Source organism: Saccostrea cucullata, unplaced genomic scaffold (assembly GCF_032062105.1).
Source record: "Saccostrea cucullata isolate Sc308-1 unplaced genomic scaffold, CSIRO_AGI_Scuc_v1 ctg7555, whole genome shotgun sequence".
NCBI lineage: Eukaryota > Metazoa > Mollusca > Bivalvia > Ostreida > Ostreidae > Saccostrea > Saccostrea cuccullata.
The window spans coordinates 37794-64156 of NW_026935415.1; the positions used below are offsets into that span (position 1 = coordinate 37794).

Here is a 26363-nt window from a genome sequence, read left to right on the forward strand (position 1 = left end):
TTTTGTCAACGCGTGCAGAAGGGAGGAATGAACGAAGCAATACCGGTATCTTTCTATGGACCAGACTATAATTTTTTTACTCCATAAAGGTGTCTTTAGAGGGTCTGAAATTAGTACCTTATAAAAATTATTACTTTCAAAAATTTCAAAAAGAATCACATGGTCTACATCATTTTTTTAAAACTGATTTTGCGTCTCGCTTCATTTCAAAAATACATATAAAATACCGGTGATAAAAGCTGACTTGTCTCCGGAATTCGCTCGCAACGGCAAGTACATTGTAAATTATGTAATAGAGGTATGTAAAATTCAATTTTGGCTACATTTCATTTCTGGAATTTTTCTTAATTATCAACTTTTCATTTCCGACATTTTTTATTTTTTCATTTCGGACATTTTTTTGTTTTCATTTCCGACATTTTTTAAATACATATGTAGTACTTTTAGGAAGAGATCTGAAGACTTTTCTTATGAAAAAATTAAAGTAAAAAATAATAAATAAATCATTGAAATCCAATACACATGTATATGAGTTTTGTAAATCTATCAATGACTTAGACATAAGAGTGGTGCTGTCACTGACATTAAATTTAGTGCACATCAGATGTGGTGAAAAGGTTAATGCTCATTGAACTCTTAGCTTAGACTAAGTGCAACATGTATGCTACAATTTGCATATATGTGTAAATGTTTGTTTTTTTTAATCAATATTTTGTAATAAATACCTTTAAAATTCCATTCCAAATAACATTGAATTGCCGCACAAGTAAATTCCGGAAATGAAAACAAAATTATGTCGGAATTGAAAACAAAAAATGTCGAAAATATTTAATTTACATCCTTAAATTAATTTATGGAAAACATCTGACACGGCAGACCCATGCTAGCAATTAAGTTTCTTAATCGCAAAATTTCTTATCCGTTAGATTAAAGCAATTCTCGAAGATCTTTCTGTAAATTGGTATGATTTATATTCTCGGCCGTCGGATGCTAAGATATGCGCGCGGGTTCTCACGCCTTTCACCATTCCCTCACAGAACCTTGTCAGTGAACGCGCAAACAAAAATTCTGCTGTAATTTTAATTGTTGATCTCTTCATATCTATTCAATTGGGATAGAAAGGTATGGATTTTAATTTTGATGTTTATTTTCCTCGGCATGTTGGATCCCTATGTTCTTGAATTTTTTAATGTGGAACAGAACTAGCTTTTTTGGTGAAAGCATATATTTCAAAACAATGGTATCTATTCTGATTGCGGGATCTTCTCATGTAAATAGATTACAATCGTATATCCGAGAACATTGTGAATATGCTAACTTCAATTTATCCGCAACGGCGATTAATTATTTTGGAATAAGTGGTGGGAAATTATCATGTTCCGCTCATATAAATATGTTAGAAAGGAAAATCGCTGATCTACGTCCAGGTGTACTCATTTTACATATAGGAGGAAATGATGTTGACAATGTAACAGCAGATGAATCGTTTGTGAGGGAATTAAGCCTGCGCCTTTTATGCATCGCAGAAACTTTCGCATCACGCTACAATATTGCACATGTGAAAATTTGTCAGCTAATGCCTCGTTTTAGGACTCGGCTTTTAGACACAACATCGTATAATGAACTTGTGATCAAATTCAACAGAAAATTGAAATGTCTGCTGGTACAGAAAACGAGTGTGCAATATTGGAAGCTTAAAAATATTAAACACTCTAAATTTCCGATATTTTGTGATGGCGTTCACTTTAACGAAGAACATGGGATGATGATATACTATAGGAATCTACGTGGGGCAATATTGCACTCCTTGAAGGCTATCCAAAAGTGATGGCATGTTACCTTCACCATATTCATGTTATGAGATAAGTTTTATTTCAATTTTAATTTTTGTAGTAATTATGCATTCAAGATACATGTACTTGAATTTTGAATATCGATGTCATACCAAAAAATATTATGGTGTATAGAGTGTAGAACATTTTACGATAGCTGCTAGTCATTTGATGCACATGGCATCGTTTTAGTGATCTGTCACTATATATGCACTGTGATATGTCACAGTAGAAACGGCTTCTGCTCATTTTGATGCACATGGCATCTTGATGTTTGCGATATGTCGCTATGAGCTGTAATATGTACAGCTGAGCAGTTGCTTTTATGTTATGGCTAGCAGCTTATATGTGTGAAGTGTCGCTACACGCTGATGTATGGTACACCTGAGAATTATGCTCAAGTGTAAATGATCTGGCGCTTTGGCTATTTCTTGATTATTTTCCTTGTGATCTGTCATTATAGCTTATGGTTGGCCTCAGTGAATTGACTGCTATCGAAACTTTTGCACTCTTAAGTATTTAGGTGTCCTTGGTTGTCTATGGCACCATAAGGCTTGGAAAAATTATTTCCATTAGAAGCTTAATTTGGCGATCAAGGGCATTTTTATACTTAAAATTTTTTCATGTTAATATGCAAAGTCAATTCAACATGTATATAGGCAGATAAGGTATTGAACTATGAGTGTCTTCATTCTTAAGACAGGTGTCTCGTTTTGTAGGCCAAAATATGCCACCCAAAAAGAAAAGACCAAAGAGCACTACAACCGGGAACACACCATCCTCTGAGACTTCAGGCCCGGCAAAACGTCGAAAGCAGACAACATCAGCCTCTGTTGACATTGCCGAGCAGGTGAACAACGCTATACAATTAGCCCTGCCAAAAATCACTCAAGCGGTCCTTTCGGCAATGAATGATAAGAGCGAGGAGCACACAGATAAAGCTCCAGAGGTGCCTCAGGAATTACCAAGCACGTCCACGGAGCCGCTTTCCCAGGCTAGCGATGGTAACAGTTTTTCGCTAATACATACATCAGACAGTATTTCTAAACCCTTATCACTCGGGATTGACGCAAAAACAAAAGCAAAAATTTGGGCAAATGAATTTGTAAAGTTTGGGTCATTACTCAAGCCAAGTAAAAAAAACGTAAAATTCTCTGTAGAAGAAAAAGATGAAGGTTTGACTTTTGTTAAGGAAAACAATCCATGCAAAATTGAATCCGTCCAACAGTGGTTGGCAGCCTTTCATATTTTCGTCAGCATTTTTTGTGAAAAACATGTAAACGAGGTATCAAAATTAATGAAATATGCCAATATTGTCCAAAAGCTGGCTGATCAGTCAACTGCTTCGGCAGCAATCAATTACGATAAAACTTTTAGACAATGGAGAGAAATTTCTCCTGGGGAGCTTCAATGGGATCGCGTTAACATTGAATTGTATCAGGAGGCCTTAGCTGCCGGTTTACAGGCAAAGTTTAAATCAACATATCAGAAAACTACTTTTCGTCCCTTCACAAATATCAAAGGAAAAGGGGGTTACACAAAGTCATTCTGTTTCAACTTTAACAACTCCGAGCAGGGAATTTGCAACAGAAAGGAATGTAAATTTTCCCATTCTTGTCAGCTCTGCGAGGGAGAGCACAGTCGAAAGGTCTGTCCCACGTCCCTCAAATCAAGCGCAAATGCTAAAGGAAGACAAAGAGTTAGCAGTAATCATGGTCCGACAGAATTTACAAAGTCCACATCCAAATCAACAAAATAAAAATTTTGAAATTGTTACCCCAGTTAACCCTGATAGGTTACATGTATGGCTATTAAATTACGATATACCTGATAGGGAGTTTCTGGTCTTAGGTTTTAGAGAAGGATTTAAAATACCTTTTCAGGGTAAAAGACATCGCAGACTTAGCGACAATTTAAAATCCGCTAAGCAACATTTAGACATTCTTCAAGAAAAAATAAACAAAGAATTAGCCTCTGGTCGAGCTGCTGGTCCGTTTCAAGAACCACCATTTACTAACTTTCAAAGTTCGCCCTTAGGCTTAGTGCCCAAAAAGCAACCTGGCGAATTCCGGGTTATCCATCATTTGTCATACCCAGAAGGTCAGTCAATTAATGACGGAATATCTCAAGAATTCTGTTCCATCAAGTATCAGACAATTGACGACGCGGTTAAAATTCTTAAAAAGTATGGCAAGGGGGCTTTATTTTCGAAGACTGATATTGAGAATGCATTTAAAATCATTCCTGTTCATCCTTCAGATCACGAATTACTAGGCTTCACGATAGGAAGTTATTATTTTTTTGATAAAACTTTACCCATGGGTCTTAGTTATTCCTGTAATCTCTTTGAGAAATTTAGCTCATCACTTCACTGGGTTATGGACTATCATTACAATGCTTCCTGTGTACATGTTTTAGATGATTTTCTTTTCATTGGTCCAGCCAACACAAATCAGTGTTTAAATTCGCTGGAAAACTTTTTGAACCTGTGCAAAGATATAGGAGTTCCCATTAAATCTGAGAAAACAGTATATCCCACAACAACAATTACATTTTTAGGTTTAGAATTTGATTCAGAAAAAATGGAATTAAGATTGCCAGATGACAAGCTTCTCAAATTGCAAGAAACACTAAATAGTTTCAAAAGGAAGAAAAAAGCTTCACTACGCGACTTACAGTCTCTTATTGGCTTGTTAAACTTTGCATGTTCTGTTGTATTACCTGGCCGCACATTTCTCAGACGACTGATAGATCTCACCAAAGGCTTAAGATTACCGCACTTTAAGAAGTACTTGAATAAGGAAGCTAGGGCTGACCTTGAGGCCTGGTCAATTTTCATCAACCATTTTAATGGCAGATCCTTAATTTTAGAAGATAAATGGATTACTTCTGGAATATTATCCCTCTATACAGATGCAAGTGACCTTGGTTTTGGGGGTACTTTTCAAACGAACTGGTTTTGTGGGAAATGGCCTGAAAAGTGGCGCCAGCTACACATTACAGTCAGGGAACTATTGCCTATTATACTGGCCTTAGATTTGTGGGGCCCCGACCTGCAAAATTCCTGTGTTAATTTTTATTCTGATAACATAGCTGTAGTGTACATTATTAACAAACAAACTTCTACTGATCCAACTATTATGAAATTAATGCGGCGTTTTGTCGTCAAGACAATGCAGTTTAACATTTTATTTAAGGCAAGTCATGTCCCTGGTGTACTTAACGTTGCTGCAGATAAACTTTCTCGCTTACAGGTACAAGAATTCAAGGAGGGGTTCCCATCTATGAATCCAATGCCGACACCAATATCTCCAACAATGCTCAACCTTTGAAAAACCTAGCAGACTTCATTTTGCAGAGTTCACTTTCTAAAGCTTCTAGGTCATCATACGATAGAGCTTTTACATGTTATAAGTCCTTCATGTTCAACCAATATCCAAACGTCCCCATCTTACCACCATCATCTCAACATGTCGCACTTTTTGTAGCCTTTTGTTTTCAATCCAACATGGCGACGTCGACCTTGAAAAGTTATCTATCAGCTCTAGGATATATATTTAAATTAAAGGGCTATCAAGACGTAACACAGCTTTTTGTAATTCGCAAAATGCTACAAGGGTATGAAAAGTTAAAACCAGGTACCGGGGATACGAGGCTGCCTATAACACCGTCTATTCTAAGAAATTTAGTTGACTCGCTTGATCATTTAGGTATCTCATTTTACCAGCGCAGCATGCTAAAATCAATGTATTTGTTGGCCTTCCATGCCTTCTTAAGAGTGGGGGAAATAACTATCACATCTCGACATCACAGAGGTAATGTTTTGCTACTGGAAAATGTTAAGCTTGTTCGAGACGAATCAAACACACTAGAAGGCCTAGAAATAAGACCTGATTCTTTCAAGCACAGTTCTGGCCGACATATTCCCACCTTGTTTCTACAGGCTAGTAATTCCGATGAAGGGCTCTGTCCAGTGCAAGCACTATTGTCATTTATTACACTAAGGGGTCAAGTCATGGGTCCCCTTTTTTCTTACCCTGATGGTCATGGAATCCAAAGGCAACAATTTACAAACTTTCTACAAATGTCTTTAAAGTGGTTGGGTCTCGATTCTAAACTCTATAAAACTCATAGTTTTCGAATTGGTGCGGCAACGTCAGCGGCCGAAATGGGTATTTCAGATGAAAAGATTAAACAGATGGGACGATGGCATTCCGACGCATACAAGAAATACATACGCATACCTGTTTTGAAAATCTAAATATTTTCTGCAGTAAGTATAATCATGGGGACAGGGGCCTCTGATTATGCACTAAATATCAACACATACTACGATCAGCTGGTTTTTGGACATAGCGAATATAAGTTTCCAGATTTATATTTAATTTCCCTTTATAGCATGGACTGTTTTGAATTTTAAACCTAGGTCATGGGGACATGGGCCTCTGACTTAACCTTATAAATATAGCATGGAATGTTTTGATTTTCAAACTTGAGTCATGGGGACAGGGGCCTCTGACTTAACCTTACAAATAAAGGATGGACTGTTTTGATTTTTCGAACTTACACGTAAGTCATGGGGACAAGGGCCTCTGACTTAACCTAATGGAGGTACAACTGCGTTTATTTTTCTTCGACATTAAGTCACGGGGACATGGGCCTCTGACTTATTCGCCTGGTTGTGTTTATATAATGTATAATTTGTTTTTTTTATTCCGGTTGGCTGTAATAGTGATTTTAGAAACTTTGATGAAATATGACAGAGGATCGTGAACTTAATTATAACGTATTATGGACACTGCTGGTTAATGGAGCTTGAACTAGATCCTTCTATCACTTATAAAGGAGTATCTTGACCATCTTTGAAGAAACTGTGTGGTATTTATGTTTGTGCTTTAATATTAACAATTCATTAGAAGACAATAGTTTAAGGATGGGGTTTATTGCGTTTATGTAAACACAATAATGTGGCGAAATTTTATACCCCACCTTTGATATCTATTGAAACAAAATTGATTATATTTTCAATTGTTCAATTTTTCTGATTCTGCATTATATGTTTATATGCATGATATTTTGTGTTTTTTCATACAGTCATTTATAATGTAAATAAATGGCATTTTTCAATTCACTTAATCTTAATTTTGTTTCTTCATATCAAACAGAGTTAAACTATTGTCAGTGGGTTTACATAAATATTTAATTTACATCCTTAAATTAATTTATGTAAAACATCTGACACGGCAGACCCATGCTAGCAATTAAGTTTCTTAATCGCAAAATTTCTTATCCGTTAGATTAAAGCAATTCTCGAAGATCTTTCTGTAAATTGGTATGATTTATATTCTCGGCCGTCGGATGCTAAGATATGCGCGCGGGTTCTCACGCCTTTCACCATTCCCTCACAGAACCTTGTCAGTGAACGCGCAAACAAAAATTCTGCTGTAATTTTAATTGCCCTCCGTCCCGCCCCAACACCGTCTGTAATTATTGCCGTGTCAGCATAGTTATCTTTGATTGGTTTTGTATGATACATATTCTTTTAGAATAGTTTTTTATGTTTATGTTTTAATTTGCTAAAAATATGTACGATTGTGGTGTTTGCGAAATTTTATACCCCACCTTTGATATCTATTGAAACAAAATTGATTATATTTTCAATTGTTCAATTTTTCTGATTCTGCATTATATGTTTATATGCATGATATTTTGTGTTTTTTCATACAGTCATTTATAATGTAAATAAATGGCATTTTTCAATTCACTTAATCTTAATTTTGTTTCTTCATATCAAACAGAGTTAAACTATTGTCAGTGGGTTTACATAAATGAAATTTAAAAATGTCGGAAATGCAATGCATATTTCCGGAAATGAAATGCAGCGTCATTTTCTTTATAATGGGCTCACATAAAGGTACTTGTTTAGTACACGGGGCACCTCCTACTTATTCTTACCACAAGGTACTAAACACAGTCTCAGGCACCATGCACCGCTTTAAGTTATTATTTTGTTAGTATTTCGATCATTAACCTACTTTAAAAAGATATCGCTTTGGAAGACTCTTTCCTCTCAATTAAATCGTTTCAGACGTCTCTGGTCGAGCCTCTTTATTGTTAATTTACCACTCATTTATACCTCCAAAAATACCTCTATGCAAAATATGACTATATTAGATGGGATACAAAACTTCCGGCTGGGTTTATAAATGAACGATAAGACCACAGATTTCGCGGAATTGAATACATGAGTTTTTTTTAAAGAAACATTTAACCTTATGACATTGGCGTTTGAGCTTCTTTTGCAAAGATTATTATGATCTTTGCCAAAACTGTTGGTTTGTTGGTGCTATATAGTCTTCAAATTTCACTTATGCCATAGGAGTCGTAGATTTTGAGGCTTTTTGAGTTCACAGTGATATATACTGAAAGGCTAAAAGAAACGCAGGGTAGCATAATTGTCGATAAAAAGTTGACCACATGACCGAAAATTACGAAAATTGGTCAGATGGGAAATTTAGTTACTGTGCATCAAAATCAGTATTCAGAATTACTCAACCGTAAAATTAATGACGTCACGTAGGGAAAACGCTAAAATGCCCAAAACACGTGCAATTTGATAACGACGTGTTTGTCCACAAATCTTGTTGCCTTATTTGATGCATATGAGGTATGCACATCGTTTTTCAATATTAAGAGACATTATGAATTTATTGCAATCTTGGCACAGTTTACGGAAGTTCAATGGGGTCTTGTTTTCGAATTGCCTAATTAATGAAAAAGGCAACAACGGTTTACTAAGCAGTCTCTTGTAATTTTTCCCCCATAAAACCTTTTAGCCGTTGTCAGAGAGGGTCTGGAGTGGATTTCAATCAACCGTGACGCTGACGTTAACGCGAAACAGAGCCATGTTACGAGCGGGTTATTCTACCTGCCATCTCTGAAATCGCCACGTTACTACCACAAAAACTGCCATTTATAGTGTACACGATTATAATCATTACATTCATACGAAATTTGAAAGAAAACAATTCCGCAATTTGGTTTTTTGAGCCAGTCAACTTACTGTTGTATTCCTCTCACTGGCGCATGCGCGCGTCGTTTGACTTTTTTTTTGCGTGGTTACCCATGCTAAATATAGCCAGGGTTTGAAAGATAAACACTCTGATGAAATTCCATGCAAAGGAGAAATAAGACTCTGACAGATGCACGAGATAGACATTGAAGATAATGAGAGTTTTCGATTTTCCCTTTTGGGGGGTATCGATATTTGAGCTTCAATAACTCATGAATAATTACACAAAATCATATGAGAATTTGGTTAAATCTTTTTTAAAGATGATTTTAAAAGTTAGATAGGAAAACTAAAAAGTATTTCAAGCAAAACAAATTTAATTCACCTCAAAAGTTTACCCTGCGTTTCTTTTTCCCTTCAGTATATATCAATATATCCTGCAAGACTATATATTGTATATATAGATGTTTTGTATGGGAGCGTTCATTTAAGATCACATTCAGTCAGTGTACTTGTGTACATAGAATCAGAATGATTTTAATAGAATAATTTTATAGAAGACCTGCCCAACCAACAGTTATGTTAAATTTACGAGGGACAAACATTTTCTTGAGGAAGCAAGATATCTTTGTTTATCATCTAAATAGAATGTATACAAATGATTATACAGACATTTATTTAAATCATAATTATCAGTATCTCAGAACATTTTCCAATTCTAAATGAACGTGTCTTTTTCAGGATATATGTTAAGCATTCTGTGAGAGAGAGAGAGAGAGAGAGAGAGAGAGAGAGAGAGAGAGAGAGAGAGAGAGAGAGAGAGAGAGAGAGAGAGAGAGAGAGTGAGTGAGTGTATAATCGGCCTAAGTAACTTTGTGATAGCTATAGTCTGTCCATTTTTTTTTTAAGATGTCCATTCTATCTCTACCAGTAATTCTCCTAACTACTGCTCTATTTGTCGGTTTTCTGGCGATGTTTTGGTCACGTGATGACGGGAATCTCCCGCCCAGGGAACCGGGACGTCTGCTCGTGGGAAACGTAGACATCAAAACAGATGCTGCTATGCTATTGTATGTTTTTTCTTCTTTTTAATATCATATTTATAAAGCTATATACATGAAGCTATGAAAATGAATATTCTAAATATAATTTAATAAACTATAAAAAAAAATTGAAAATTGCAGTTTCAAATGAAACTTAATAGTAGTAGAGTAGTGTAAGTTAAGATACAATAAATATAGAAAGAGCAAGTAAACAAAGAAAGAGAGAATGTAAACATACATGTAGATAGAGAAAGTAAGCATACTTTACAAAGAGAAAGTAAGCATACTTTACAAAGAGAAAGTAATCATATGTGTAGAAAGAGAAAGCAAACATACATTTTAAAAAATCAAATGTTTTTGGACACAGAAGTTTATAATTTCAGCGACCTACAGAAGAAACACGGCGATCTGATAACGTTGAAGGTTTTTGGTCAGACTATTATTGTCGTCTGTGGTTATAACACAATCAAAGAAGTTCTAGTTAAGCATGGCGAATCAACGTCTGCCCATACTACATCGTTTGGATTTTCAGAATATTTTGAACTATCAGGTATGTGTAGCAAACTGTTTTGTTTAGATTTGGGTAATACATGTACTCAGTTTGCCGTTACAGTATATAATTCAATGAGAAATTTAGATTTTTTGCCCCTGAGTGTGGACAAATAATTCATTCAATAGAAGATAAAAAAATTAAAATCAAATTTTCTTTATTCATGCTAATTTTCATGCGATTTGCACTACAGAGGAGCCTTGTGTAAATAAATTTTCTGAACCATTAATAAAACCGGTTGTTATTTATTTATAGGTATCTTTGGGGCATCCGGAACAAAATGGAGGAATCAACGAAAATTTGGACACGAAACATTCCGATCTATTGACTCGGGGAGCAACAATCTCGAATCCCGGGTTTTAGAGGAACTACCCGACGTCTTCCAGGAAATAGACAAGATGAAGGGGACACCATTTGATGTAAGCAGGCTCATCAAAACAAGTCACTACAACATCATATCCTCTCTCCTTTTTGGACAAAGATTTGCCCACGACGATGCCACTCTCACAAGACTGGTGGATCTACTTGATGAAGTCAATAAAATAGTTCCTGAACAGTTAGCTTTAAACTTTATGGAATGGCTGAAGTACGTACCAGGGGATCCATTCAAAGTTAGAAGGAGACGATTCCTGGTTGATGAAATCTTCAAAATCGTTGAAAAGTCAGTTGACGAGCACAAAGAAACACTTGAAAATCCCAAGTCCGATGATTTTATCCATAGCTTTTTACAGGAGCAAGGAAAAAGGAAATTAAATAAAGAAAGCTTGGAAGGCTTTGCGGGTAATTAAGTATCTTGTTGCAATACATTTTTCCGACCTATGAAAAATACCAACCATCAATAATATGCCGTATCTGAATCTAGACAATGAGATACCATCGGGTTAAATTTATAGCCTCGTACATGTAATATCTAGACATGATCAAATGACATAGTTTCAAGCTTTTTGATTTCCTTCAGAAAAATGATTGCAAACACATTCGATCAAAGGAGTTTAAATAAATCTTGATGTAAATGTAAGTTAATTTTATTATCATCCAACAAAGTAAAATAAAAGTAAGCGTGTTTTTCAAACTTGTTCTAAAACGCAAAAACGTTTCAAATGTTATTGATAGGTGTAGTTAATATTCGTCAGTGTTGCACATTTTAGTATTTTACAATTATATATATAATTTATATTATACTTGTCCTGTTTCAGATAGGGACATCCTAATTTTGGGATATACATTATACTTCACCAGTGCCCCGGTCGTTGATGTGTTATATTGGTTCATTTTGTACCTTATGCACAACCAAGATGTAGTGGTACGCATGCGCAAAGAAATTCAAGAAAATGTTGGAACCAATAAGCCGGTTACCATGGCAGACCAAGAGAAGCTCCCCTACTGTCGTGCTGTTATGTATGAAGTCCTTCGGATGTGTTTCACCAAGGTGAATCTTTCGCCAACACACACATTCTCAGAGGACCTTACTGTCAATGGTTACACGCTACCAAAAGGTGCTTGGCTGATGGCGGCCTTGTGTACGGTCAACTTGGATCCGAACATTTTTCCGGAACCTGAAAAATTTAAACCAGAACGATTCATCAACGAAAACGGCCAGTTGTTTGGATATTAAAAGGTTTATGCATCCTTTTCAATGGGTATGATTTTCATTATCGATAATCGTTTCTTAATTTTTCACACATGAACATTTCTTTTCAAAAAATAGAAAATATCCCTTGTATATTCACATATTATTACTTCCATCATTTATCACTGTTATAACACGTAAGAGATTTTAAACTTCAAAGACAGTTCTATAAAGTTAAGTATCATAGTTAATCAAAGTATCAAACTTTCAGTATTTATTTAGTACATTTTATAATGTTAAACAACAAATATTTTAGGTCCTAGAGACTGTCTGGGCAAAAGTCTCGCTAAAATGGAAATGTTTCTTTTCCTAACAACACTAGTACGGGACTACGATATTGAAAACGAGGCGGGAAAACCCCTTCCGTCACTAGAAGGAACGTCTAAGGGATTTCGCGTTGCTGATCCCTATCAAGTTTGCTTGAAAAAGAAGGACTAAATTAGATGAAAAAAGGAAGAATTGTTTATTTTATTAGTATATTGTACGCAAAATTATGATCGATTTCTCTCTATACTTCATGCAGTTTATATAATTACGACATGAGACAAAAGAATGATGTAGAATTGTCGCCTGGAAATAAAAGGTGAATAAATATTTTTCTGAAAGAAATTCTTAAATTTTTTTTTACATGTATTATATATAAGAAATGTATATATGCCTTAAGCTCCTTAAAATCTAGCAATCACATTCATTGAAGATATCAATTATCTAACAAAATAGCACTATATTCATTTTCTTTATGTTTAAAACATTTCTATGATGTAATATATCCTTTGTGTTTTTGTACATTATATAGCATAATATATTTGGATATTTCAATTTCAATTCTTTATTGGCACTAAAGCACATATTTATATACAAAAATGTGTTGTTAGCCATATGCATGTATTGCAAAATATTATACTATTATAAGCTTGTTTCTAATATCAAAACAGTCTCTGATATATAAACAGACTTGTTTCGCAGGTATAAAGTTATGTGGATTAAGCAAACAAGATAAGTTATTAACATCTAGTAACCTTGAATACTTTTTTCTGACATTTTTATACACAGGACAATCAAGTAAAAAGTGTTTTTCATCTTCAACAATAAGTTTTACAATGGAAACAAAATCTATTTTCTCTAGGAATTACAGGATTTTAGTATGTACCTGTTTCTACGTACAACTTATGTGCACTTATTCTTAACTTGGAAAGATAAGAAAATAAATTCTTATGAAGTGGAAAACACAAGTATGGTTGGATTTCCAGTTTCTTAGCATCATAGTTGAATAATGTACTATAAAATGACAGCTTACCGCATTGACTATTGTTAATGTATTGGAGTTCAGAAAAAAAAATTATTTTCAAAGAAATTTTTAAGTTTAGGACTAAAAGTTTTAAAATTTGTGTCAAAGTTAAAATCTAACATCTTCTGTATTTATTTTACACAACTTTGCCAACATTTTTTATTTTCACTGGCCAATCGAGTATCTTTCAAGTAAGCATTCTTGAGTAAGACATTGCAATTATTATTTGTTTTTGTTAATTTTTCCAATCTGGAATAATATTTAAAAACAAGCGCGTAAATTTTGGTATGTACAGGGAAAACACCTAATTCAATTTTAGTTGCTAAATTTGATGCTTTATTATGGACACCTAAGATGTCTTTAAAGATAAAATTTTGGATTTTTTCAAAAGGAGTTTTATCAAAATTATTGGGATTTGTATTAAAATCAGAGATCCAAATTTCTGAAGAGTATGATAAAATGGGAACAATAATTGATTCATATAGCTTTAACCACAAGCTGGGAGAGAGATTTGAGCCAAAGGGTAGTTTATGCTTTAAGGCAAAATAAGCTTTTCGGGCTCTGGCAGCAAGGTCATCACAAGCATGTTTTAAATTGCCATTTGATTGTAAAAATATACCAAGATATTTGTACTTATCAGTAATACTTATATTATTATTGTTATAATAAAGTGCATAATATTTCTTTATTTTTCTGGTAGAGCAAATCATAACCTTTGTTTTTTCTAAGTTTACATGCAACTTCCATTCTATACAATATCTTGAAAGACTGTCTATACAATTTTGGAGACCTTCAGCTGACTCGGATAATAAAACAAGATCATCAGCAAAAAATAAGTGATTAAAAGTTAAATCACCTAAACATACAGGGTAGGTCATAACTTTATCAAAAAAATTTTCAAAGTCGTCAACAAAAATATTAAATAAAGTAGGACTTAAATTGTCCCCTTGTTAAACTCCTAATGTAGTATCAAAATATTTATAAACCGTACTTAAGTCACCTGTTATTGTACATTAAGTTGACAAAGCTGTCAATTCTTAATGCAATCGACAGAATTTTTCAACTTAATGTACTAATGTTAAAGTAAAGAAAATACAAAAAAACTCTAATTATTTTTTTGGACAACAACAGTAATGCAAAAATCTAATTCAAATGTATTTATAATTTAATACACAATTAGGCATAAATATCAAACATTTGCATTTGAAGTGTTCAACAATATTTTTCATCTTAGGAGATTACAAATCAAACGCGAAAAAGATGCCTAGAAATATGTAATATCCTGATAGTGAAATATTATAATTTTACATGCACATCCGAAAGTTTCTTTATTAATAAACACAGGCCTCATCTTTTTCACAACAGTTGTAAATGGATGCCGGCCGTGGTAGATCCATACCAGGAAGTTACAAAATATAATATATCCAACAGCAATTCAAAGTGTAATTTAAAAGATAAAGACATATTTCCTAACGAAATTATAATCTCACTAGATTCAATACAGGTGGAATCATTTCCGGGACACGGATCACACATTTCATACACTTGCCATCGCATGAACCCCCCACATTTCCATGAATTATTTCACTAAATCTCTGCTGCTGACCCGTTTTCTCTGCTATTAGCTGTTCGTCAATCCAATCTTCATACAAGCTGGTCGCAACTGTTTCTCTTAGAAACATATTTGTATAGTGTGCCTGCTTGTTCACAAAGATTTACGATAGTTTGGATCAAAACTTGAATGTCGACTGAAGAATTTGCATACCAAGGTTTCGACTTGTGTGCAATTCAGTGCATTTACCATCATTTGGCTTATATATTTTGACAGAGTTAAAAATATGCTTTCTCCATCTGATGAGAATGTCTTCACTCATGAAGCTTTATATGGGATATGGTCAGAAATCAAGCTAGCTATCTTTTAAATCTTAATTTACATGTACCCGGAACCGTCTATTATGTTGAATATTTTATTTTCACCCCTTTTCTTGCTGCATTTTTACACGTCACGCCCTCTCTGGACAATCAAGTGTTTTACATAATGTTAGAAATCAAATAATTTCGGTCAGTTTAATAAGTCAAAAATAAAAAAAAAATGTTTTAAGTAGGATAAAGTCCTCAAACTTCTGGCCTCAAACAATTCTTTCTCTCACAGAATAGACTGTTTTCGAACTTTCTCCTTTCCTTAAAAGATCTTTGAAAAAGGCAATGATGATAATATATTGATAGTATATTGTTTAACGTCCCTTTAGAAATTTTTTCACTGATATGAAGACGGGACCACTTTACGGAGGAGTACTACAAATTTTGTCCTATACTCGGCACTTAGGGCAATTGAGCAGGGAGGGATCTTTTTTAATTGTGCCAGCGCCTACTGCTCCAGGGGATCTCTGTGTTTATACAGTCTCATCCGCAGGACAGGTCTCCGCGTCCAACATTGAGATTCGAATCCGCGACGTAAGGATTAACTCTTTACATCGCGATACTAAAGCAGACGCTCTATAACCACTGCACCATGCAGGCGACTGGAATGGATACAATTATATATTTCTTGAATTTCAGTCCCTAAAAAGTTCTAATTTCCAATTTTGTGGGTTTGCTTACCATTTGTTCAACGTTTGTTCACCGTGCGTTTACAGCTTTGCGTTAACCAGACACTCGCTCGTTCAGCTCGTTCAGTTAGTAGAGTATGCCAGGGCATCAACAATAGTTGGAAGCATAGCATAATTTGCATAACGTGCGAAATCTATAATAAATGCATGAATTATTCCACATTTCCAAATATCGTTGATATCCATGGCTTACACTACTAAGTAGACAGTTATTCCTTACATTTCCATTTCATTGCGAAAAAATTGTAAATTTAAATTTTGAAAATTTCGTGTAATAGATCTAAATTACACGACGCCTCCCTTGTCAAAAGTCCCCGTTCACTGACGACAAACACAAAAACAACCACAGGAGATTTAAATAAGGAATAACTGTCATATATTTTTTTTTCATGACGATGATCAATCAATTGGCTTGCGTAGTGATTTTATGCATAAACGTCTTCGGTGAAAGGGGGAATGACTTTTCGTTTGAACAAAGTTACATAAGGGACCTCTGTTCCAGGTTGACCCACTGGTCCTGGAGAAAAAGATAACATTGTTAAACTAAACGAGAAGGACAACAGCGACAGGCACTGGACAAAGCTCACTTGAGACTTTGGATCAAAATGATGTAGCAACTGCTACATATACATTGTGAGATGGACAACAGCGACTGACACTGGACAAAGCTCACTTGAGCCTTTAGATGAAAATGATGTAGCAACTGCTACATATACATTGTATGTAAATGATAAAACGCCGGTTATTGATAGAAATGACATTTAGCATTGCAATGCAACACTTTATATCATTATAAATTATCATCAATGAATGAATTAATGAAATCATACTTTCATAATTCAGCGATTTAACATATTTATTAAGCGGATGGGGAAATCAACTTAAAATGCAATGTTTAAGGATATCCGATCCTAATCCAGGAAGGATAACTCAAGAAATTAAAATTTAATTTGAAACGAGTCAAAATGAAGCTTGAAGATAGAAATTGTTCATGCAACAATTTTCATTTTATTCATCTTTATAAGATTCAAGGTTTTTGGAAGTCTTAGAAAAGGGTGTTATAAAAGTTGACATTATTACCCTATTAAAGGAAAAAAAAAAACCTGTCAGTTCTATAGAAATAATATTTTCTTGAATCCAGCCTTTATCCACAGTATTTCTTTAAAGTTAAAGATTAACAATCTTTAACTTTAAAGAAATACTGTGGATAAATTTACATAACTTTGTAGATTCAGAGATACATGTACTTGAATTTTTATGACTATTTTTCATTACATTACTACTTATTTTATGAACCGGAGGATCGGACTACCTTAATAACATTGCATGTAAGCGATGCATTGCAATGCTTAATATTTCTATCCTTAAACGGTTTGTGCAATTTTCTCTCGACTCAAAGGATTTCTTGAAACTTTTCGTTTGGTTCCGGTGTAGTTATGCAAGTAGATATTCTTGTGAAAAATATAAAGTTTAAAAATATGAAATCATAGGTACAAAACATCATAAAAGATTTATTTTATTATATTTTTTTAAATGAACATTTTTATCAATCACAAACGTCCCCAAACAAGGACTTCTGCTGGAGATAGTACGTTTGTCCATCCCATGACGATCTGCAATTGTACATAACGGCCTACTGTATTCGATGGACACCAGATACCGATCCTTTGGCCAACATTTGTAGATCCCGTGAAATGTCCACAAAGATCCATGTCGTAAATGCTTTTGCCTACTCTTACGTCAAAGTCGTGAAGTTGGCCAGCTAACAAGATGAAAAATTAGAAGACATGTATGATATGATTATTTTTCTTTAGATATTGTATTTCTATATTTTCTAAATACATACTTCATTGATATACATGTATTGGATTATGCTAGGAATTATCGAAAGGTTCGTGGATTGGCACCGTGAATTTTGTAATTGAACCTTATAAAAATATATGGCTGATCAACATTTACGTACGTAGTATTTTTATGCCCCGTAATCGAAAATTCAAGGGTATGCATTAATTGCCCTGTCCGTCCGTTTGTCTGTACATATGTCTCATAACTTGAATGAGTGATACTATTGCTTTCATATATCACTGTTTGGGGGACCAACAATATTATTTTCTCCACTTGACCTTAGAGTTTAACTCACTTTAAAATGTACAAAAAATACCATACTTTAACCTTGGCCATAACTTTTGAACAGTTGCTACTAGAGCTTTGATACTTAACAATCTGCATTTACTAAGACAAGACTTGAGAATTCAATGGAATACAGTATGAAGGCTTTTCTTCGCCCTGTTACACTTGCTGACAATTTTCCCCCATTTTAAATTCGCCCAGTCACAGTTCTATTTAAGAATTTTTACTGTATGCTTTGAATTTGCCCCGTTTAAAATTCGACCACTTCTGACACGGGCGAAAGGGGCGAAAATCAAACGGGATAGAAAATTTACCTGTATTTAAGGAATGAAGCTTATTTCAACATATATTATACGATATAACATAACTTGGGGAAGTTTACGCTTTATAAACCGCGAAGCGGTTTATAAAAAAGCGTAAACTGCCCCAAGTATTGTTATTATATCGTATAATATAAGTTGCAATAAGCTTCATTCCTTATAATTAAATTTCAGTACAGACAATGAGATAATTTTCTCTCCAGAATACGGCTTCAAAATGATTAAATTTTAAGGGGGGACCTATGTCGTTCTACGTCAAAGCAGCGTTATGTGACGTCACAATAGCGACGTTGGTTTTTACCAACTGTGATGTAGGTTTAACATTGTTAATAATCAATTACATACACAATTTACAAAAAGAAAATTTATACATCATTAAAGCAGTTTTGTTTGAATTATGGAGTATGTTAATATAAGAATTCTCTTCCTTTGGTTGATAATAGCAATTTCAGTTGTGAAAAGATACCTCCATAATATACTGATAAAAGTACAAAAATTCAGCTAAGAAAGCGGCTTAAACCAAGGAAATATGTTTGAGTTTACGTTTTACATTCATCGTATTTTCTCGATAAAACTAAGGAAAAAAATATTTGTTTTCCACAAAATAGTTTTATATTCAGATGTTTGCCAGTGCTTCATACCTTTGTCTCAGTGCAGAAAGGTCAAATTTATGACACAAGGGTACGAAAATTTAAGGAAAACTTCATAATTCTCGTTTATTCATCATAAAGGTATACTTTTTTCTTTGAAAAAATAAAGAGATAATTCATTTCTTTCCAAAAATATAAATTACAACATTTTCACACAAAGACTTTTTAAGATATTACCTATTATGCATGTTGGAACTGTAAAAAATACGACAAGAAAAATGGAATAATACTTACATTGTACTCCATTATAATTTTTCATGCGAGATTAACTTCAATGAATTTACCTTTATTTTAAAGATACAAGTCAAATAATTTATATAGCTGTTGATTTGAAATGTGATATGACATTTTTGGTTCTTTTTAGCGCATATTCGGGGTAGAACCGAAATGTCTGAAAATAATCTATTTTTGGCATTTCACATTGTATTTTGCACGTGCCCCTGTGTAAAAATAAGCATATAAAGGTATTGTTTTTAATACCTAAAAATTAAGAGCAAGTGGCCATGAAAGAAATGTCAAAGTTTTGAAAATTTCACACAAAGATTTTTCGGACACAGGTCCCCCCTTAAAAGTGACGTCAAGCGGAGTAATACGTTTTTTGACATAACTCATTGTGACGTAGGCAAGTTATGTTATCCAAAAAGGATAAAATCTTTTATCCAATCAAATGGCGTGTTACAAGTAAAATTAAATTATTTAGTAAATAATTCTTACCCCTTTGACCTTTACTTTACAGTTTGAACAACTTTTTAAACAACTTTTTGCCTTGATCATAATTTATGAAAACTTAAACCTTTTGCTTTCAAATTTTATAGGTGTATTCCTCGTGCTAAGACTTTCTTTGGGTAACAGTAATTTGGACCTTGACCTTTTGTAAAACTTAAACCTTCTCCATAAGCTGCCATACGGGGGTATCAGTGTTTCACAAATACGTCCTGTTTTTGTCTAATATATATTTAAGAAATAAGGTATCATTTTTTGAGTTATATTGGGATGTAAAACCGGTTGGTCACGTGATCAAATCCCATAAAGCCCGAAGGGCTTTATGGAAGATTTGATCATGTGCCAACCGGTTTTACATCCCAATATAACTCAAAAAATGATACCTTATTTCTTATATTTACACTTGTTGCGATTTTTTGCCCACAACGCGTTTCCATACATTCCTGTTTTTTGACCTAGATAAGCGCTTCAGTCAAAATGGCGTAACAAAAAATAGTTCCAAGATATTGCAACTATTTATTTAACACTGATTAAAAAATAAACAGTTGTTTCAGTCACATAAACAATATTTTCGTAAAAAAGAAAAATTACATAGAGAATTAATGTGTATTTTACAAAATACGAATAAAAACTGTGCGGAATGTCACTACTTCCGTTGACGTGAAGAGGTCACAAGGCGTCTATTTGAAGTTGAAAACACACTAGTTGAAAACGGACTTGGAGAGGAAATCAGACGACATTCTGGTGCTCACAGAAGAACTAGCATCGAAAGAAGGATGATTTTCATTTGGAACAGGGGAGAAGGGCCTTTCTTGTTCACGAGGAGAGACGGAGAAAGAAGCAGATGGAGCTGACAACGTGGAGGCACTGCACGAAAGATTGGTGATGTTGTTGCTACTGCGGTTTTGATCAGGATTTGTCAGTAGAGAAAGGCAAGAGCTTACAGAGCGTTTTTGTTCATTGGACAAATCACGATTGTAGGTTTTTAAAGATGCTTCGCTGCGGTGCCCACTCATGAACATGATTTGTCGGGACTCGAAGCGATGATGGCTCATAGCAGTAATGGCCGTGGCTCTCAAGCAGTGAGGGGTGTAAGACTTCAGACATTTAGAAGACTTGCAAATATCAGACATGTATCCACTGAATGATCGCTTTGCCAAAGGTTTACATGTATACCATAAATCAGATCCAGAGTTGATTAGAGCTTCTTTAAAACATGTGTTAAAAAGACTTTTAGCATTGGGCTCTGTCTTGCTCATCAACAAGCGCAGCATCTGCACAGGGCAGATATCACTGCCAGGAACCTCGTAGATCCGCTTTCCGGCAGGAGCTTCATCTGATCCGATTCCTCCTTGGAAATTTTTTTGCTGAGTTTCATGCCGAAGTGTAATGTACTCTAATTTGTTCTCATCCTGGTGAAATTCAAAGGAATCCATCTGTAATTGATGATGAAACTCTAGGCCACGGGTAACTAAATGGATAGACAAATTGTACCAAACGCATTGGCGAAGTACAATTGGGGAATGTGGGGCCGAAAGAAAATACGAGGATATGCGTTCAAGGTCTTCATGATGAATTACTGATTTGTGCTTCGTAGCTCTTGATACACCAGTTTTTGTCATAGATTTTAGCATTCCATCTAAAGTGTAATTTGCCGTTTTGAATTCCTTGTCTCGGACAATATCTATCGATCTTCCTAAATCTTGAAGGTACCTGTTAATTGCAGCACGGAGGTTTTTTTAAGCTGTTCTTGTGATAATTCTCTGCCTGCGCAGCGGTTAACTCTGCAGCCCTTTTTGGAGTTGATTTGGGTTTGGCTTCGCAATAAAATTTCCGCAATTTCTCAGCAAGGATCTCAGAAGTGACAGTTTTGAAATCGAGAACATCAGAAAAGACCTCCAAGTGCCAATTTATAAATTGTAAAGGGAATTTATCTCAACAATTGATTTGGATTGCATTAATTTTTATTTTTCAATTTTTCTGTTTTTATTTTTTATTTTCTAAAACTTTTATTTTTTTTCTATTCTTTAGTTTGCATTTTTGGTTGATTCGTTACATTGATATGTTAGTAAATGGTATTTCCTTTCTGTATTTTGTTTGCTTGTGTGCTTGCTAGGCTGGTAGCCTAATAGTCCTATACATGTACATATTAATTCTCTACTGTACATTCATTTGTTTATAGACTGCAGAGAAAAAAATCTGGTATGCCTTTGCGCTGGTGAATGTATCGTTTTACTGTAAATATACTTGTAGAACATGCTTTTGTCTTATTTACAAGGATGTATTCATATCAGCAGTATTCATTTGTTTGATTTGTTCACTTTGTTTATAATTTATATTCCTTGTTTTGTTTATTGTTATTTTAAAGCAGTATTTATAAAATTATGTACCTTGAAAGAGTTTCACTCCCCATTGTGTATTTCGTTTTGTTGAGAGAGATTGTCTGGAATCTTCAAATTGTTTCAAATTTTCCTCAGACATGGACTTGAATCTCTTAGTAGGGGGGGGGGGGGGCAGGCATACCAGGGCTAGGAAGTCCCTCCATATCAGACATTTTTAGCTCCTTCTCGACCTCTTCAGTCTCTTCAACGCTTGCTGGAGCCATAAAAGGGAGATCCAGAGCGGCCATAATATCATTGTCAAACAGAAGATACAGCAATGGGTCATTATCGCAAAGGTCAAAATTGCCAAACTCGGCCATTGTTTTGGTAGGGGGGATGAAAGCAGACGTGTATTATGATAAATGAATAAGAACAGTGTTTTGTAATATAAAAGAATTTTGTTTTGAACAGATTTTATTCTATGTATTAAAATTATTTTGTTTTTAATTCGACGTTGTGTTTCAAAGCCTTTTATTCGAATTCAGCCGGGTTTGTTTACGTTCGTAGTAAAAGTAGTGACCCAGTTCTCAGAGGGTCAATGTATTCATGCGCGCTATTCTTCATGTGACCTCTTGACCCCAAACTTGTTTTATTGGGATGTAAAAACGCCCGACTCCAGTAATGTTATGTAGGACAAAACAATTGCAAGTGTAAATATTTAGTATTATCTATGTTTTTGTTATGGTATACCCATGTAAAGATCCTCAATATACTTCGTCTGTCTACAGCTATTTTCTAAAATTCGCAACTTCGTTGGTCTCTCCGATAAAACAAAAACAAAAAAATATAAAATAATAACAATCAACCACTACTTAAAAAAACATTGAAATAATGTAGTGGAACTTCTATATGTAGAGTTTGAAGATACGTTTAGTGATTCAATTCCACGCTTTTGAATGTTTTGTGGATGCATGCGTCCCGTTTTCTGACACCCAATCTGAAAAAATACATATTGAATACGTACCGCAACAGTACTTTCTAGCAAATACTTCTATTTCATGAATTGTGTAGTTCCTTCCAAGATCAATCCGAAGCCATGGTGTCTTTTCTATGTCAGTGTGAGAGTAGTCCGTAAGGAGGCCATTCACAGCCTTAGAGGCTGGAAATTCCCGGGTGTGATATTCCGAACTTTGATATGCTGGTTTTCCATACGCTACATTTCTAAGATCATTGTGGCCTACGGCAAATTTCATTATACATGTGAAAAATATAAACAAAGAGAGCAATATAGAGCGCGTCATTATTGCCTCACTGTCCCACATTCTCAATCTGATATGTTCATGTGAATCTCAATTTTCAGCTTAGTACAGAGTGTATTTGGATATCAAACTTAATAAAACATTGTGACAGATGTACATGTATCTAAAGATCACTTGTGTATAGGCTACGGATGAAAAAAAAAATAAATACAATGTGCTGACTGTTACCTTTTTTTAAAGCAAAGTCTTCTTGATCTTCCCCGTTTAATTAAGGATCATGACTAAAATTTTGTAGTTCGCAAAAATGTTAGAAACAATCAATGATCTTCTGTTTAATATTTACATGAAATAACCTTCATGATATGTTAAAATAAGCTCTTATTAACATAATATGTCGACACTTTACAAATTTTGCAAACATTATAAAACTACTTATGAATTTAAAATCATTGAACATGATGATACTTTTCGTTCGATACTTATTTATTCAAGATATATCCCCATGTATTTCATCTATATAGTAAGAGACTATAACATAATGAATTCGTGGTACGTGTCCTACGAAGGAGAGGGAAAAATAATTATAACTCATTCCTATTTCAAAATTTATAATATTTATCATTCAGGCAGACGAATATTTCAGCATATATAATTAACGTCATTCTTTGTCATTTTATGTTCAAAATCAAATAACTCTCTCTCTCTCTTTCTCTCTCTCTCCTACAGTGCTTACGGATGTATGTTTTTCTCCGTACCTATTTTCTATGATGTATCCTCAATATTTAAAACTGGATACCACCAATACATGTAACAGGTGGGTGTAATAAAAAATATAATCGCAACTCAAAATAACCTTTAAGGTCTTTCCACCCTCACAATTTTAATGGTTCAAAGTACAAAAACAGCATTTATTTTTACTTAACATAGTTTAAATTAACCTATTATTGCAAAAAATGTATAGGTTGCCATATTATTTAAGACGGGAGACATATATAAACAGAGGTACTAGCATACCGGAATATCAACATAAAAAATCGTTCATTTTTTTGTGAACAGTGGTATAAAGTAAAAACTGGTTCAAATGCATAATTCTGATGCTGAAAGTATACCTGCTACCTACGAGACACTTTTGAATTTTGAATATCAGGGAAACTATTTTACATTATAACTACAATATAGATACCTAAGAAGGAGTTATTGACTTTGTCAAAATTCTTAAAGATTGAATAATTGAATAAATAAAGAAAATAATTATTCATCTTTTAAATTCTTTTACTTAGCAATATTTATCATAACACTTACTGAAAACACACAACACGCCATCAAACACCGGGTGATCTAATTGTGGTTGTGTTAGAAAGTGTACATGGGGAAACGAGACGTTTTTTTTAAAATTAGTTCAGTAAAATAATGATACATGTAACATGTATAAAATCACTTCTAGGCTACTGAAATGAGCAGATAATGCTTATCTACCATTTCCGGGCTCTCGTGTTGGTTGCCTCGGGTGTGCCGTTGGTCCTGTTGAACATGCAGGGGGTCTGGCGGGTGTACAAGGTAATTTTGTCTTGGATCTCCTTGAGGAACCTACTCTCAACTATCCCATGCTCATATTTTTAATCAAACCGTCAGAGATTTGTTTAGTTACTAATTATTGATGTTTAAACATGCATTCTCTTTAATCATGTTTTGAAACTCTCTTGCTTTATGATACCATTTTCTGAAGAATAAGTTAATAAATTTTTAACAAATTTATAAAACATGAATAATATGTTTGCTATTTTCTTACTTAAATGTCTTCTGTTGAAACAATACTTAGCCGATGAACCTTGATTTTTTTTATGCATCGAAGACCTAGCACATGCTCATCAATGCTCATGTATTTATTACCGTAGAATCGTAATAATAAAACCTCACAATTTCGGGAAACGGGTTGCATTTTGTAGACACTTATAATTTCACACTAGAAAGCAATAAACTTCCTCCTCAATGATAACTGTGTTTATCTTTAAGGGATAAATCTGATTATTACTGGCGCAAAATGACAATCTACTTTCTAATGACCCTAGGTCCTATAGTTGAAAGTACATTTTATCCTCCTGCAGGACAAAATTCTTCTCAGTGAAGTATTTTACATTCTTTGTTGACTTAAACAATATTTGAAGAGTTTTATAAGTTCATATTATTGAATATTTTGACAATCTCGGCTGAACTTTGTCGATGTTCATCTTACGTTTCATTTCCACACTGTGCACAGAATATTGTATTCATACGATGTATAGAAATAATTGATTATATGAAGGCTTCAAAGAGAAATACTTTTAAGAAATCGTTATTTGAATTATGAGAATTAAACGTTCTTTTTTCCAAAAATTGTAATGTGTAAACTCATTCCTTTGTAGGCATAAATTTAACATAAAAGTGCGGACGTTTAATCCTATAATAGCTTGATACACATTTCTTTCAGTAGTGGTATGTAAAGGAAAACACATGCAAATGTGTAAATATTGTTGTATTAATGGAATATAATAGGATACAAATGAAAAAAAAATGGAAATTATATGGAAAATTATAGAACAAAAATTAAAAATATATATAACTATATAAATGACAAATCGAAAATCATAAAATACAAAATTCTACAAGATAAATTGATTATCATAGAATACAAGTAGAAAATTATATAATAGAAATAAAAAATATTTTATAAAATAAAAGACTAAACTAGATGCTGTCATGAGACAGTAATACCCGCACTAAGGTGTTTGCCTCTAAATACACGCTCCTACATACTGGGCGGCTTTCCAAGGAAAAAGTCAAAATTATTCTATATAATTTACATGTATTCATCAAATTGAGTATGAAATTCTCCCTGTGACCTATAACTCAGAACCTCTTATATTTATTTTACATGCTTAATTCATTATATACCAGTTTGAATTCTATTAATGATGTAAATTAGATTTTGAAATTCTCGGGTGTAATATTCCGAACTT

General features: G+C 34.0%; 3 protein-coding genes across 3 annotated transcripts; 2 read left to right on the forward strand and 1 right to left on the reverse strand.

Annotated features, from left to right (window-relative positions):
* Positions 1-820: 820 nt before the first annotated feature.
* LOC134242751 (uncharacterized) lies at positions 821-7601 on the forward strand. The gene is made up of 2 exons (XM_062724870.1): positions 821-2836; positions 5087-7601. Exons 1-2 carry the CDS (start codon positions 2560-2562, stop codon positions 6091-6093), a joined length of 1284 nt encoding a protein of 427 aa, XP_062580854.1. The 5' UTR covers positions 821-2559; the 3' UTR covers positions 6094-7601.
* A 2146-nt stretch (positions 7602-9747) lies between these two features.
* Positions 9748-12771, forward strand: LOC134242754 (cytochrome P450 2B9-like). Its single transcript, XM_062724874.1, has 5 exons — positions 9748-9914; positions 10271-10437; positions 10693-11217; positions 11634-12077; positions 12324-12771. Exons 1-4 carry the CDS (start codon positions 9754-9756, stop codon positions 12050-12052), a joined length of 1272 nt encoding a protein of 423 aa, XP_062580858.1. The 5' UTR covers positions 9748-9753; the 3' UTR covers positions 12053-12077; positions 12324-12771.
* A 4724-nt stretch (positions 12772-17495) lies between these two features.
* On the reverse strand, positions 17496-23503 carry LOC134242755 (uncharacterized). Its single transcript, XM_062724875.1, has 2 exons — positions 23133-23503; positions 17496-17726 (listed from the first exon to the last, which is right to left on the reverse strand). The coding sequence occupies exons 1-2, from the start codon at positions 23428-23430 to the stop codon at positions 17515-17517; spliced, it is 510 nt and encodes a 169-aa protein (XP_062580859.1). The 5' UTR covers positions 23431-23503; the 3' UTR covers positions 17496-17514.
* Positions 23504-26363: the final 2860 nt, after the last annotated feature.

Coding starts and splice junctions, on each gene's coding strand:
- LOC134242751 (XM_062724870.1), top strand. CDS start 2,560: ATGCCACCCAAAAAGAAAAGACCAAAGAGCACTACAACCGGGAACACA. Junction 2,837..5,086: donor GCTTTCCCAGGCTAGCGATG/GTAACAGTTTTT, acceptor TCTCGCTTACAG/GTACAAGAATTCAAGGAGGG.
- LOC134242754 (XM_062724874.1), top strand. CDS start 9,754: ATGTCCATTCTATCTCTACCAGTAATTCTCCTAACTACTGCTCTATTT. Junction 10,438..10,692: donor AGAATATTTTGAACTATCAG/GTATGTGTAGCA, acceptor ATTTATTTATAG/GTATCTTTGGGGCATCCGGA. Junction 11,218..11,633: donor AAGCTTGGAAGGCTTTGCGG/GTAATTAAGTAT, acceptor GTCCTGTTTCAG/ATAGGGACATCCTAATTTTG.
- LOC134242755 (XM_062724875.1), bottom strand. CDS start 23,430: ATGTGGGACAGTGAGGCAATAATGACGCGCTCTATATTGCTCTCTTTG. Junction 17,727..23,132: donor TGCTAGAAAGTACTGTTGCG/GTACGTATTCAA, acceptor TCATCTTGTTAG/CTGGCCAACTTCACGACTTT.